A 15,129-nucleotide genomic window follows, 5' to 3' on the forward strand; every position below is an offset into this window, starting at 1 on the left:
ATAAACCTTGACAAACAGTAAAATATAAAACAATGGTGCCATAAGTATGGTCATCGTTGGAACCCACGGATTTTTTCTCAGTTACCTTGTGGAATCCACGTATTTTCTCTCCGTTACACTGCTTGAAAGCAATGTAACGGTCGGAGGGTCCGACGATGTAGAATCGTAGGCAAGAAACTAAACTTTGTCCACTTCTCAGATAGATTAAAAGGCTTGGTACATGTATATCCAATCATCGATACAGTAATATTTAGAGTACGAGTTTCCTACTGTGCGAAATATACATGGGATCTTAGGCCTACAGAAGGGGCAATAAATTTGATCCAAATGGGGGGGGGGGGCGACTTTTGGGGATCATATAAACTCTTTTTTTTTTAGCTCACCTGAGCTGAAAGCTCAAGTGAGCTTTTCTGATCAAAATTTGTCCGTTGTCTGTCGGCGTTGTCGTTGTAAACTTTTCACATTTTCATCTTCTTCTCAAGAATCCACCGGGCAGATTTCAACAAAACTTGGCACAAAGCATAATTTTGCGAAGGGGATTCAAGTTTGTTCAAATGAAGGATCACACCCTCTTTCATGGGGAGATAATTTAGAATTATTGAAAAATGTTGGTATTTTTCAAAAATCTTCTTCTCAAAAATTATTCGGACAGAAAAGCTTCAACTTGTGTGGAGGCATCCTCAGGTAGTGTAGATTCAAGTTTGTTCAAATGATGGTCCCTGGGGGTAAGGTGGGGCCACAATGGGGATATTTTACTTCGGAATATATTTAGAGAAAATATTTAAAAATCTTCTTCTCAAAAACTATTAGGCCATAAAAACTCAAATTGGAGTGGAAGCGTCCTCAGATAGTGAAGATTCAAGTTTATTAGATCATGGTCCCCGGGGGTAGGTTGGGGCCACAATGGGGGGGGGGTGGATTTTTACATAGGAATATATGGAGGAAATCTTTAAAAATCTTCTTCTCAAAAACTATTAGGCCATAAAAGCTCAAATTGGAATGGAAGCATCCTCAGATAGTGTAGATTTAAGTTTGTTCAAATTATGGTCCCCGGGGGTGGGATGGGGCCACAATGGGGATGAATTTTTACATAGGAATATATAGAGAAAATCTTTAAAAATCTTATTCTCGAAACCTATTTGGCCAGAAAAGCTTAAACTTGTGTGGAGGCATCCTCAGGTAGTGTAGATTCAAGTTTGTTCTATAGAAAAGTTGGAAGAAAATCTTTAAAAAAAATTCTTCTCAAAAACTACTAGGCCAGAAATGTGGGGTTTTGATTTTGATACTGTAATGTTAATTTGATCAGAGTTAAGGTATTGCTGTTCAGGTGAGCGATGTGGCCCCTGGGCCTCTTGTTTTTAAATTACATTAAGCCCCGACTATAAGAATAGCATAATGATATATTTCACTCTTTATTTGCTACAAACAGCACACGTGAGTTCTCTGCCGGCGACATAGGGCGGACAGGGCAGTCCGAGGCAGACACTCTCCACCATGTACAGAACAGCGCCGTTCGTGTTGTTCTGACTATTGGGAATGACGTCAGGATGTGAATCCACACAAATATAGTCCGACTCGCCGATATGGCGGTGGGCATTGGACATCAGGTACCCGTTATACTCTAGATGCCAGCCATCGAAGCAGGCGTTTCTGGCGGGAACCATAATGGACGTGGAGTGTGGAGTCAGACAAACCGCGCATGGAACGTCGTAGTCCTTTGTTGTACTGTCGAAGAAATATCCGCCCTCATACTCCACCCCCATTATCCACCCAGAGTATGAGTTGTAGCCGTCTTTGTGAACACCCCATAGTGGATCGTCCGGCAAACAGAGGAAACTCGCGCCGGAGCCTGTCTCGTTGTGGGGATGACCTCCAGCGAAACCTGGAATTCATATCAAACACGTCAATACGATTGAAAACTTGAAAATCACATCGATAAAATCACATCGTTAATATAAAAAGATTAAATTTTGTTCAACTGATAAGAAAAACTGTGAATGATCACATATGTTAAATAAATGGGAAGTTTGAATCGTAATGATGAAAATTAACGCTATATTCCTTTGATCTGAATTCTGTATAAAATACACTAAAAATACTTTAAATATGCTTGCAATTTGGAAAAAAAGAAAATGAATTGTTTTCCGATACAGTCGTTTCATACTATAGCTCTGAAATCGGGAAATAGTTATCATATTGTACATATATTTGTTGAAATATTCTCGAAAAAACGTCAATTTGAAATTAATTTCAATTACAAATGGTCACATACAAGTAACTGTGTTTAAATTAATAGTGCATGTATTCAACTAAAGACATCTACACGGCATCATTCTGACCTCTATAGATTATGGAGGAACCCACGGGACAGCTGTGTCGACCCCAGCGAACATAAGAAACAGATGGACTGGATGCTGAAGAAAAAAAACAACAACATTCATTTCGAGCATCTTTTTAAAATTTCGTTTTTTCATCTTACCTGAAACGAAAGTTTCGTTCAAATGATCTTCTCTGGTGCATGAAAGGTGTGCATTTAAAATCAGTCATTTTTGAAAGTGTGTGTGTGTGGGGGGGGGGCGTACTCATCCAAAAAATCTTGGCACGTAGCATCGTTTTTGAAAGTGTGTGGGGGGGGGGGCGTACTCATCCAAAAAATCTTGGCAAGCAAAAAAAAAGAAAAAAAGAGAAAAGGCTGCCCCCCCCCCCCCCCCCCCCCCCGATGATATGTGCCTGTGTTAAACGTAATTTGGACATTGTTACTGAGCAGCTCAAGTGAACAATGTGGCCCATGGACCTCTTGAAGCCACTTTAATGAGAAATAATCGCGACCAACGTGTCAAGGTCGTAGTCGGCTCGATAAAGATCCCACACAGTCTAGTGACCTTGAACGCTTTAAAACATGAATGAACTGTGGGTGAAATATCACACGTTGACAATTAATATGGAATTGTGCTCGAGATCAGAACATTCGCATGCGACTATCTTAAAAGTATTTTTTTTACCTACAAATCTTCAAACATTCTTCTCTCTTTACAAAGCTATGAACTAATCAAAGTATAACCGTGGTTTTAAAACTTTTAATTCAGTATTTTTTTATCACCATTATTGGTCGATTAGATTTCTTTGCAATAAATCTACGATTTAATTTTTAATTTTTTTTTTGTCCACGAATTCGCGTAAATAGATCTGTGTATCACGTATCAACTCATTTTCTGTGAACTGAATAAACTCCCAAAAAGGTATGCCCTCGAATAAGAATAAAGCCCCAGTAAGTGGGTTAAGGATTACAGACCGGAATTGCTCCGTTTCAGCTGCTCCACTTCCGCTTTCAGCTGCTGTAGTTCTGCTTGGAGTTTTGTGATCGATTCATGGAGCACGGTCTGGTCAGAAATCAACAATCGTTTGTCCACCGCCGACTTAGAAGCGAAACAGACGTGTGCAGTGACAAGGAGTGATATTGACGTGAAGATCATCTCTAAGGCTAAAAGTCAGAGATAAGGTTTCGTCTGGGCCTGTACTGTACATATCATTTGTATTTGATTTGATTGTATATCAAATATCTCCACTCCAAAGACACATAGTACATGTGGTACGTACATGAACATGAGCATGACTATTCAAAGTCTGCTTCAGTTTTAACAGTGAACAGACCGGGTGCCCCTATATGGGAATGCGAAAAGACTATAAAATTGTACAATAGTCAGCTGAAGATAGACTTCTGTTATTGCATTATGCAACAATTTTTTGAAAGAGTTAATTATTCTCAGTGTTTGCGTTATATGATTTTATAAAAAAAAATATGAAAAAATCGTTTAAATTTTCTTGCGAGATATTCATTAATTTTACTTTCCTGCGTCATCAACTGATATTTTTTTTGAGTGCGAATATATCTATTTTAAAAATCTTTCTAATCAATTTTTTTAAGTCTTAAATTATTTGTTATACAGGTTTGTCTTTTAATTGCACCACTCTATCCAGAATAAAACCTCATACGCCCATCATGTGCAGCTGCTGTGAAATATATCGAGGAAACGAGAAACTAATCGATGTTAATATCAAAATTTGAAACTAGATATTACATTTATCATCGGAAGAGGGAAAAGTGATTGGGAAACGTACAAATCTCAAATTAGTGTTAGATATACAATGACAAGACAAATGAATAATTTGTTCCTTTTCTAACGCATGAAAGGTGTGCATGATGGATATATTAGAAACAATAAAAAAAACAAGTATGTCAGATCAACATCATATCTGATATTTAATCAAAATAACATTTGAAGTAATTACAACGTCAGGAAAAAATATCACAGAAAACCGTCTTGTAGTATAATTAAAAAATATCAATTCAAAAATAGAGAAATAGGTTTAGTATCACAAAATATACATTATACATGTAAAAGAATAGTATATGGAAAATATTTGTAATTCTTAAAATAACAATAGAGAAGTTTTACTTGGAAAAATGTCAAAACAATAAAATTAAAATCTGATGGATTCCTCTGACGCCTTGAATTTGAAGACTTCATTGGGGTCCAAATAATGGCCGTAATACTGGGCAGAGGCATCTCGCTTTGGCCCTGTGGGCTTGGGCATTAATTTCTCGAGCCTCTTCTCTCTCTTCATCAGATTGATTTCAAGTTGTGTTGGAACTTTACTGAAGAATCAAAAACATATATTAAGTTTTTATTTGCAAATTGGCTTTACAATATACCGGTACATGTATACATGAGAAATTTAAAGAAATCCTGCAAGATTTTAAATGTATTAAGGATAAAGTTTAATTTATTCATTTGATTAACAGAATAACAGTACCTCAAAATTAATTACATGTAATAAAGTAAAACCTTTTTCTGTTTATTTCATTTGTATTAGGCAAAGTAATACATTTTAGAAAACTACCAACATATGGCAAGCTATGAGGTTTGATTCATTACATAAGATTTCTTTATCTTACAAAGTATTCATAATTCTATGTGATTGTAAATAATCAAGTTCCCAAATGGATATTACATGTATAATAAACATACACTAGCTGAGCCTTGTGTGTCATCTTGCTCGAAAAAGGATAGGTGAGGTGTACATACATGTTCTAGCTTTAGTAAGAACTGCATACAAAGTGATCATTAACTATAAGAATGATAAAAATTATCATATCCTAATAAATCTCATTCATACTCTGTTTTGGGGAGAGGATTTTTGTAGGCCACGGATTTGGCAGTGGTGATCTGTCTCTCCACTTTAGCGGGTGGATGGTTCCTCTCCCACTCTATTTTCTTGTGCTTTTGGAAACAGGTTTTACATGGAACCTCATTAGTAACTGCAAAATAAAGATCAAAATGGCACTGCCTGAACTTAATTTAGAGGCCTTGGCTTCCATCACAGCAGTGGTTAAAAGTGCTTAAAAAAAATGTGGTATCTATCAAAACTGAAAAAGAATGCTACTATGCATGGTATCAAAAGACTTAGGTGGATTTTTCAGTATGTTGTAACTGTCTTATTCACATTTAAAACATGTTGACACTGATACTGGTGTCTACTGTTCCATACGCTGGTTACATATGCACAGCATACATCTGGGGAACTGTTAGCGATTCCTTTGTACCAATGATAATAACACAGACAAGTTTATATCAAACTGCTGCTTAACACAGACTTCTTAAAGTCAATGGTCTTCCTAAAATCGCAATAAAAATTTACATTTCTTTGACAAAAAAGATATTACAACACTTCTCACACTACTTACTCGCTTTTTGCATCAACAGCGGATGGCCTGCTTTCCTGGCTGAGTCCAGTGGAGTCTCTCCCTTGATGTTCTGGTTTTCAATATCTCCCTCATGATACAGATAACAGCTTAGACACTCTGGGTGACCCCCCTCAGAGGCGTAATGTCCAGGGGTGTTCCCAAAATCTAAAGAACCATGCAAATTACATGATTTATGAAAACATTAAAACTTAATTCAATAACAACTCCAACATGTATCAACAAGAAATAAGAAAGAACAAAGGAGTTACATGTATCATTCTAGTTTTTCAATTCTTAATTCCACGATAAGCTGCAAAGATTTAATGGTTGCAGTACAGAATAAATTTAATGTTTACATTTATGCTTTATGTGAAACCTTACAGTCTTGTTTGTTTGGATCTGCTCCCTTTTCAAACAACCAGTGTAGTACATCAATGGATCCGTACAATGCAGCCTGAAAATTGAAAGTTCAAAAAATGAAATAAAACAGTTTAATCAAAAGAGAAATTGGTAAATATCTACGAAAAAAAAAGAATCATTTTTTATCATCATTTTTCTATTGGCAAAAAACAATGGGATATTAAAACCAAAAGTAACAGAATGTCAAAATCAGAAAGATATAAATGGAAACCATCCAAATGCATTGTTGAGAATTTGATGTACATGTACAGATACAAAAGCATTTACCACGTGGGAGGGTGACTTTCCATCAGCCTGGGTGGCCTCTATGTTGGAGCCCTGCTTGACCAGGAAGCGGAGACAGTCCAGCTTGTTGTGTCTGGCCGCGTGGTGAGATGCCAGGTAGCCATTGTTGTCTGTCAGTGTGATGTCACAGTCTCTCTGTACTAGCAGAATCACCGACTGTAAGGCTAAAAGACACAGAACAGCAATGAGGGATAAAAATCTTGCAGCAAGGTCTCCGACTGATTTGTTATTTAGATTAATTTAATGGTATTTAAGTTTCCATTAGGGGAATTATAAAAATATTCTGCAATTCTTTAATTCAAATGTTATAAAATTTATTACAAAAGTAAACAAGGTCAAGTACACTTAATACAGTTTATTGAAGACAAAAAACATATAAATGCACATGGGCATGCATTAATTGTCAACGTTTATATGAATAGATTTGTTAACATTAAAACTGATTAAAATGCAATTAATTTATTTGTTGTCATCAGAGTTTATACTTTAGTGCTTGCAGTAGAACTGACCTCCATACTGTGCAGCATAATGGACTGGAGTTTTCCCCATCTCGCAGCGGCAGTCTAAGTCAATGCCCTGGTCAAACAGGAATTGTAGAATCTTTTTGTGGTTTCTCATCGCTGCAAAGTGGGCCACTTGCCGTCCTCTATGGTCCTCTGCTATTAGGTTTGCCCCTAAAATCACAACACTCAAATTCTTTTTGACCATTTCCTAAATTTATTTGGTGCATAACAAGAAGCATGCAGATATGGAGTACATGCAGACGTATATTCATGATGGATTGCAACTATAGTCTGTCCCAAGTTATTGTTATCTTCACATTTGGACAATTATAATAAAAAATTCACATACCTGTGAAAGAAATAGTGTAACAATTAAAATCCATGAAAGGGAGAAAATATCCAAGATATCTTCAATGATAACTTAATTATCATTTTTCACTCAGAAAAAATCACAGGAACAAAAACAGATTTCTTATGGAAAGTTATAATGAGAAATGTTGAAAAGTTTTCTCCATTCAGAAGTTACTTGGAATGCCCCGCACAATTTTCAAATGTTCAAATGCAAGAAACGAACCGTACCGTTCACAAAACGAAACGTACCGTTCATAAAACGAACCGTACCCTTCACAAAACGAAACGAACCTTACCGTGCAACTGGTGTAGTAGCACGTCTCAGGGTCTGTATCATTCAGGTACTAAATTTTTAATGCAAAATCCTGGTAGCTCCTTTATTTTTAGCTATGTATTGAAACCGGATAAGCTAGAGGGGGCGTATCAGATGAGAAATCTTGGAAATTTTTTATTTTTGGATGAACATCATTTGAACCCTGAGGTATTTATGATTATCAAGTAATTAAACAAAATGTAAACCAAGGATATCTTGGGACAGACTATAATGAGCTTTTTGTTTTGGTTCAGTTTGATTTACAATACTGAAATGTTGTAAAACAATAAGAAAATGAAGTCTATATTGCCAACAAAATTTTTTCTTTAAATGATCTGATAAGATTCTATTTGAAAAAGTATTCAAGCATATACTTTTATTTAAAAGTGTGTATGGATTGTTGATTCTTGATTCTAACAAATGCTATAATTGGGAACCTTTGTCTTGGAGCATCTTGATACATCCAAGTTCTCCATTAAAAGCTGCCACATGTGCGGGAGTCTGTCCATCCCTGTCCCTTATATTCACTTCTGGAGTGTACTGTAGCAGCGTCCGCAGACACTCTTTGTGTCCCCCCACACACACCTCATGGAGAGGGGTCCTGCCCGTCTTTGTCTTAGAAACTGGGCTGTGGTTTTGCTACAGAGATATAATTAAGTATATATTCCATAATTATTTATTTCTTATAATTATGTATAATGTTAGCATTCTATTCTGACTTATTACCTTCAGTAATTTCTCCACCATGGAGAGTTGGCCATATGTACAGGCGATGTGTAGTGGTGTCTTCCCAAAAGAGTCCACCTCCTTTTCTGATGGCAAATTTTCTTGTTCTTTTTGTGAGGCTGCACTATCCACTCTACTTGCTCCTGTTCAGTAAATAATGTTTCACTGATTAAAGTTAAATTAAATCATTAATGAAGAATATACATGTATGATGCTATTAAATATATACACCACATAATTAATTGCATTGTTGATTGTTACATGGGGTTCACTCAACAACAAACATGACAGAACAGTTTTTAAAACAAGATTTCATTTCTTTGAGCCTTCGATACAAATAGAAGATTGTAGTAATTTAATGTGGAATATTTTTTATGCACATTGAGAAGGTACGTTGTTACGAGCACAGATTTTGAACCAGTGACGTGTACGTTCCCAATTCAACACAGAGAAGTATTATCTGTACCTGATTTACCACTTGTAATAGACAGTCTGCTCTCACTAGGCGCTGCCATTCTAAATATCCCCTAATCAATGATTCAGGTCTAGCTAGTTTGTTTACATCTAAGCAGTTTTCTTTTCGGCAAGTCGTAAATATGGTAACACTAAATAACGTAAACTTCGTAAATAAGGCCTCGAAGTTTGTAAAAGAAAAAAAAAACGTTCGTTGAGCTAAGTCGACTAAACTGCAACTTATTACAAAGCAACAAAACAAACTTCAAAAAACAACCCACAAGCATTATTGATTTTTGGAATACATCGATCTTCAGTCTTTCTCTTCTGATTTTAGCAAGGCCAGAATTTTCAAAACTAAAGTTGAAAACCGAACCAGTAGAGGAATGCCAGGTTCCGTAAAAGCTGATTCAAGGATTGCATTATATAGTGACGTAAATTGCATATTTATACGTTGGGACGGTTCCAATGTAGCCGATTAGAACACCCTACAGAACCGCCCCTACATCCTATATATGCAGGCTACTGACTAATGTTTATGATAGACATGAATATATATGCACTCCAGAGCAGAGACTACACTATATATACAGCAACTATATTTTTTACGGTTTTGTATTTAAACGTTTGGGAACATTCTCATCATTCCCATCTTATATTTCAACTGTCTTTTTTATAATTGTGAACTTGCATGTTTGCCCTATGGGTGCAAAATTCGAAAATGGATTATCTTCTATTCCTGTATATGGAAAATTTCCGGGGTTGGAGTAGGCGGAATAATTTTGTTTGCAGGGGGGGTCCGATGCCTATATTTTCTGATTTTACTATTTTTAATATGTAAATCTTATTAACTTTGAATATTCGGGGGGGGGGGGTGGGGTCCGACCCCCACCCACACCCTACATGTAGATGCGTATATGGACTTTGTAAGTATGAAAATACACCATTTTTTTTTTATTTATAAATGAACAATGTACCCATTCTTCTATATACCAGCTCGAATAATGTACATTTTATCATTAGAAGTTTATTTGATTTTGCAAAACGGTGACAGTTCAATACCTTGGTGTTATGTTTAATTTCTTTTGAGTCGAGACATTTTTATCAATCAATTGAAATGCATATTGTCTTTAGTGAAATTGTTTCAATGAACACAAGAAATGAACTCAAGCACATACTTTTTTACAGCATTATAGGTTAACATTTTTTTATTGATCAAATTCAATAAGGATTGGAAAACAGACACAACCTATGTATATACTCTCTTTATAAAAGCAGGTCAAGTTACATAAAATTTTATGAGTATATATTTATTTATGATATTCAGATTTAGTTATAAACAATGCCATGTAATTGATAAATAATATCAGTATTATTAGTGAATTGTAGAGCCAGATAATATCCATTAGAGTTTAGAGTTGTCTTTCTTTCCGCTCAAAAACAATTACGCAGTATCTGAGAGAGAGAGAGAGAGAGAGGTGCAAACTTAGTTCCTTCTAATATCACCTTCGAAATCTATGATGCAAAGTTAAAAGGGTTGCCAGTTACATTTGGATTATAATTAATAGTAACATTGGAAAAAACTCAAACAAAAACACGGTTTTAGTCGCAAAATCTGGTAACAATTCTTACAAATTCCAATCTTATGGAAGGTGCCAATGCATTTCGGCACTTTGTATTATCTTAAAGCTTATCACAGAATTTACAAATTACGAAACAAGTTGTGAGAATTGATTCGGAATTCCCTTACTTTTATCGTGGCATTTATTAAATGTCGTCCCTGGAATTTCAAGTTAAGTGTAAAGTTGTTATTGTCAAAGTTCGAAAAAATTAAAACCTATATTTAAAAAGATATTAGATTTCTAAAGAAGTCAAATGATACTTTACCCAAAACAGCTAATTAAATTTCAAAAGCCTCGGTGCTTTTTTTCTGAAGCGTAACACTAAAGGAGAATTCTTATTACGGAATTAAAAGTCAATTAAAGTGTTAGCGATAGGGGACAAGATAGTAGCTTTCTCCCCTCCGTCTATTTCACCTGGTCTGATGGCTAACCATGAATATTATGTTAACATTATGAATACCTGGCATGCTTGGAGTTGATTTTTCTTAATCTAGGATAATCCTGCGTGTCATGACGATTTTTGATAACGCAGTCTTTCTCAAGCCTTAAGCGTACCCTTTGTAAGCGATCTCTGTAATATGCCCTCACTTCAGTCGTGAAATACAGATAGCAGATTCTTATCAAAGGGCCTTTTTATTTTCTTTTTTGCGATTAAATACACTCGATTATTTAGTGTGTGGTCGTTTGCACGATCATTTCGAAAGCAGAATGTGTTTTAAAACACTTAGATGATATTGGAGCTAGCACTTAGCCTTGACATTTTCTTCACATACTTGTCTGTAAAACCTACTAGTCTTGGCATATGTCGTTTTTCGCGAGGCTTGAAAAAAATACACATTTATTTTCAAACTTGTCGATCGACTCTGCATAAACAGAAAAAAAAATCTGGAATCCGCAATGCACTATTAGTATGTTAATAAGAATATAATGGTCATTACAAATCTATAATGAAAATTATGAATATATATATTTACGGTTATTAGTATTAACCTATTTGCACATAAAAACTGAAATAAGAACGAAAATATGTATGTTTCGACATTACAACAAGCTATCTACAGAAACGACATTGCGTCTCACAATGCAATCGAGCTTATTCTATATTGAAATGGGTCACATACTAAGTACATATTGTTCTTAAAAAATAATGGACTCCTTATACGCCGGTAAAATACCTGTGAAATTATGAAACTATGATTAAGTTAAGGACATGTAACATAAATTGATAGACAATACATAAATCAGACATTTTCTGTAACTTTGAGCCGGAATGTGTTTGATCTTGTCTAATGAAGTCTTTTTGGAGACTAATTTGACTTCATAACATATCACGGGCTGACGATGCCGTCATTAATGTGACTCCTTGATTGACAGTCTGATATAAAACTATTCTGTATTTCCCCTAAATTAAAGCATTTTATTAAAAAATGTTTAACAAATAGTCAAATTCTTTCGTTCCTGTAATAGAAATTGCTTTATAGGGATATCTATATATATATATTATTAGAGAGTGCAAAAGTCGGTATTTAGTGATTGATTTTCTTGACAGAAGAATAATCCAAATATTATTTTGATGACATTGATCAAATTCAGTGTTGGATTTGACGCGTATCGAGCTCGAGCGTTTTGTCGCCAGTTGCGAGTTTGTAAACTAGTCATTTTTACAAATTTCCTAAACTACAGGAGTCATCAAGCTTGGAAACGTGGTTATAATGCATATATAATGGCTCTGAATGGGGGAAGGCGGTGGAGTCAGAGGAGAAGGGTGGGGGGGGGGGTAAAATAGTTTTATAAGTCATTAGAAATTATACCCCCACCCACCCCCCTCTGCGGTAAAATGCGAAGGTAAAGGTAAAGAGAGATATATTTCAAAGAAGGAAAATGGTTTGTAACTCAACAACCGCAAAAAAGCTTCTTTCGTTCTTTTCCCTTTATTTTTAAATTATCTATTAATCTTGGGGGAAATTCTTGGATTTGCGCTTGAAATGCATTCATAATTTTATCTAGAATTGTCTGAATGGCATGGTGCATATTGGATTGGCTCGTATATTTATCTTAATATGTTGACCCCCCCCCCCCAAACACACACACCTTTACCGCGATTTCAAAAAAAAAATGTATGGATACGTACTAAGTTTTTAAAATATCATAAATCATACCAGGCATTATTTAAGAAAAAAAACTGCGGAAAACCTTTACCACTAAATCATAAAGATGGCAAGTTAATGTTACTGTAAGTGCTGGGATGTTACTGGGTTGATGAATTGCTCTTTCTTCAAGTGTTGCAGCATTTGACGAGGAATTCCTCTAATCCTCGGCTCCTTCAGAAATATCACCCGAGCTGAAGTGATATCATCGTGTTTGTTTCCATTATGTTACAGATCATTTTTTAGGATTCTTGGGATGTCTCTATATTGATAGATAAAACTCTTTTGTGTTTGAGCATACATGTATTCGTGTCTTTTATTTGAAATCACCGAACATCTCATTCGGAAATTTAAAAAGATGACAGGTTGAATGTTCGGGTGCACGGGTTATTAGATCATCGAAGCATATTTCACATTGTTTTCCCACTTAGAGCTGGCGTCACATTCCATAATCTCCCATCTTCATCCTCAAAAACTCCATCAAATGAATGTAATATATGAAATTATACGAGTTATTAATGCCAACCAATTTAAATTTTGAAAGAATGTAGAATTTTTGAATGACAGGAAGATATTCAAATCTCTCTCTCTCTCTCTCTCTCTCTCTCTCTCTCTCTCTCTCTCTCTCTCTCTCTCTCGTTAACAGTTTTTGATTTTTTTCTCTGATTGAAGCAGATGATGACATGTATTTGGCCCAACCTGATCGCATGGATGAATTGACCCAATGGTTACATAACTGTAACTAGTTTTGGCATGCAATAATTTCCAGATTATCGTGAATGTACTTTTAAAATTAGGATGAAATTAACTCACAAAGAACGCAAATTACATAACTACCTATGTGAATATTGTTTATGATCTTCGAATCGTTTTATGCATGTGGCGTGCGTCTTGACGCATTTACCCCAGCGTGCCTGTTCTATACGCTTAATTGAAAAATAAATTGCATTAGCTGTAGACAATAAAATGGGTGTTTTGAGAAAGATTTATATGCAATAAACCGCCAACAAGGTGTCTTCAGTCGGGATTAGAAGAGAATAACCTACTACTTTTTTTAAGAATTGGATTTTTCAACTGGAATTTTTGAATTTTATTCTAAAAGACATGTGTGGAACAGAAAACTAGATATCCGAAATATTTGGACCTGAGTGCATATGAATTGATTTATCGCTTTTCCGTGTACACGTCCTTTTGAAATGTGTACTGTACGTGGAGCTGAAGTGGAAACAAAACAAAGAACTCCGCATTGATATTACATAAACATCTTAATAAACCTGCTTTCACCTGGCTCGTTTTCAAAAAATTAATATTTCAAAGAATTCTTGCCAGTAACTTGCTCCGGATGAAAATTTACAAGACAGAGGGGCATTGTGGGAAGGGAGTCTCCCAGCAGTGCCTGATTTTCTGAAGCATTAAAAGCGCACTTCAAAAAACAAGCAAAAACATCAAAAAGGAAAATATATATCATTTGCATATTATTTTAGCATGCAGCTGTAAACCTTGACTTTTATGAGATTATGTAAAACCGACACTTTTTTCTGCAGTTACTGACTGCCAACCATATGATACGGAACTAATTAAGTTTAAATTTCTTGTATGTAGCCAAAACACAGATGGTAATTCAATTCCAGGTGGGGAAGACATTTCTCACAAAAGCTCCATATATCGCCTTGCTCACGTAATGCCAGACATTGCTCTATTCAACAATATTTTATATCTAATAGATTGCAAGTCTGATCATGATTACTAAAATCTTGATGTGGTTTTGAGTGGTTTATTAAATAACAAAGATTCATCTTTAAATTTTCTTTTGAATATTAACAAATTTATCCCATCTTGGAGTTAACCTTGAAGTCTAAAGGAAAAATGCATCTTAAAATAAAGCTTTATAGTACAAATTATTTTCTCACAAATCTCTTTGTAAAAAGTTGCAAAAGCTTTCCGTTTCTTTGAAAATACCAAAAAAAAATCATTATTTACCGTACATAATTTTTTAATTTAAGTTTCCTAATTTTTGCGAGGGGCAGACAACTCTTTAAAAAGTTCCAAGTGCAAAAAGTTCATTTAATCGACTGCATACATACTCCTGAGTTTGGTTTATGTCAGCCTGATAATAATTTCAAAATTTGTATTCAATATAGTTTATATCAATCATAATTGTTAAATTCACCTCAGTTATGGATATACTACCTTGTAGTTTTGGTGGACACTAACTTTTTTTTCTTCAAATTTTTGTTATAAGAAATACATTTTTTTCATAAGGTCAAATCCTTTTGCAAAATTCGTTTAAGTTTCGTATCTTAAAAAAGTAAAAGAAAAGTCAACAATTTTATATAAAACCACTTATTTGTCATTCGACAAAATTTATGCATAGAGCAGCCACAAGAAGAAAGGTCCCATTTCATGGAGCAAATATGGCTCATCTTTTCGTAATACGAGTATGTGATGTTTGACCTTCAAAGCCACGCAGTCGCTACTGTGTCTTCTCATTCGTGTAACAATATCAGTTTATGAATATTTTTTATGGACGCTGGATCCCAAGAAGTCTGGGAAACCCCGTGTA

General features: G+C 35.1%; 2 protein-coding genes across 2 annotated transcripts; both read right to left on the reverse strand.

The window, feature by feature from the left end:
• Positions 1-1,379: 1,379 nt before the first annotated feature.
• Positions 1,380-3,543, reverse strand: LOC105336558 (short-chain collagen C4). The gene is made up of 3 exons (XM_011440921.4): positions 3,293-3,543; positions 2,340-2,414; positions 1,380-1,882 (listed from the first exon to the last, which is right to left on the reverse strand). The coding sequence occupies exons 1-3, from the start codon at positions 3,471-3,473 to the stop codon at positions 1,413-1,415; spliced, it is 726 nt and encodes a 241-aa protein (XP_011439223.3). The 5' UTR covers positions 3,474-3,543; the 3' UTR covers positions 1,380-1,412.
• Positions 3,544-4,245: 702 nt separating this feature from the next.
• On the reverse strand, positions 4,246-8,962 carry LOC105336549 (ankyrin-3). The gene is made up of 9 exons (XM_011440909.4): positions 8,811-8,962; positions 8,345-8,487; positions 8,056-8,257; positions 6,961-7,125; positions 6,434-6,615; positions 6,128-6,200; positions 5,747-5,911; positions 5,179-5,320; positions 4,246-4,657 (listed from the first exon to the last, which is right to left on the reverse strand). Exons 1-9 carry the CDS (start codon positions 8,857-8,859, stop codon positions 4,483-4,485), a joined length of 1,296 nt encoding a protein of 431 aa, XP_011439211.1. The 5' UTR covers positions 8,860-8,962; the 3' UTR covers positions 4,246-4,482.
• Positions 8,963-15,129: the final 6,167 nt, after the last annotated feature.

This window comes from Magallana gigas, chromosome 5 (assembly GCF_963853765.1).
Source record: "Magallana gigas chromosome 5, xbMagGiga1.1, whole genome shotgun sequence".
NCBI classification, from domain to species: domain Eukaryota; kingdom Metazoa; phylum Mollusca; class Bivalvia; order Ostreida; family Ostreidae; genus Magallana; species Magallana gigas.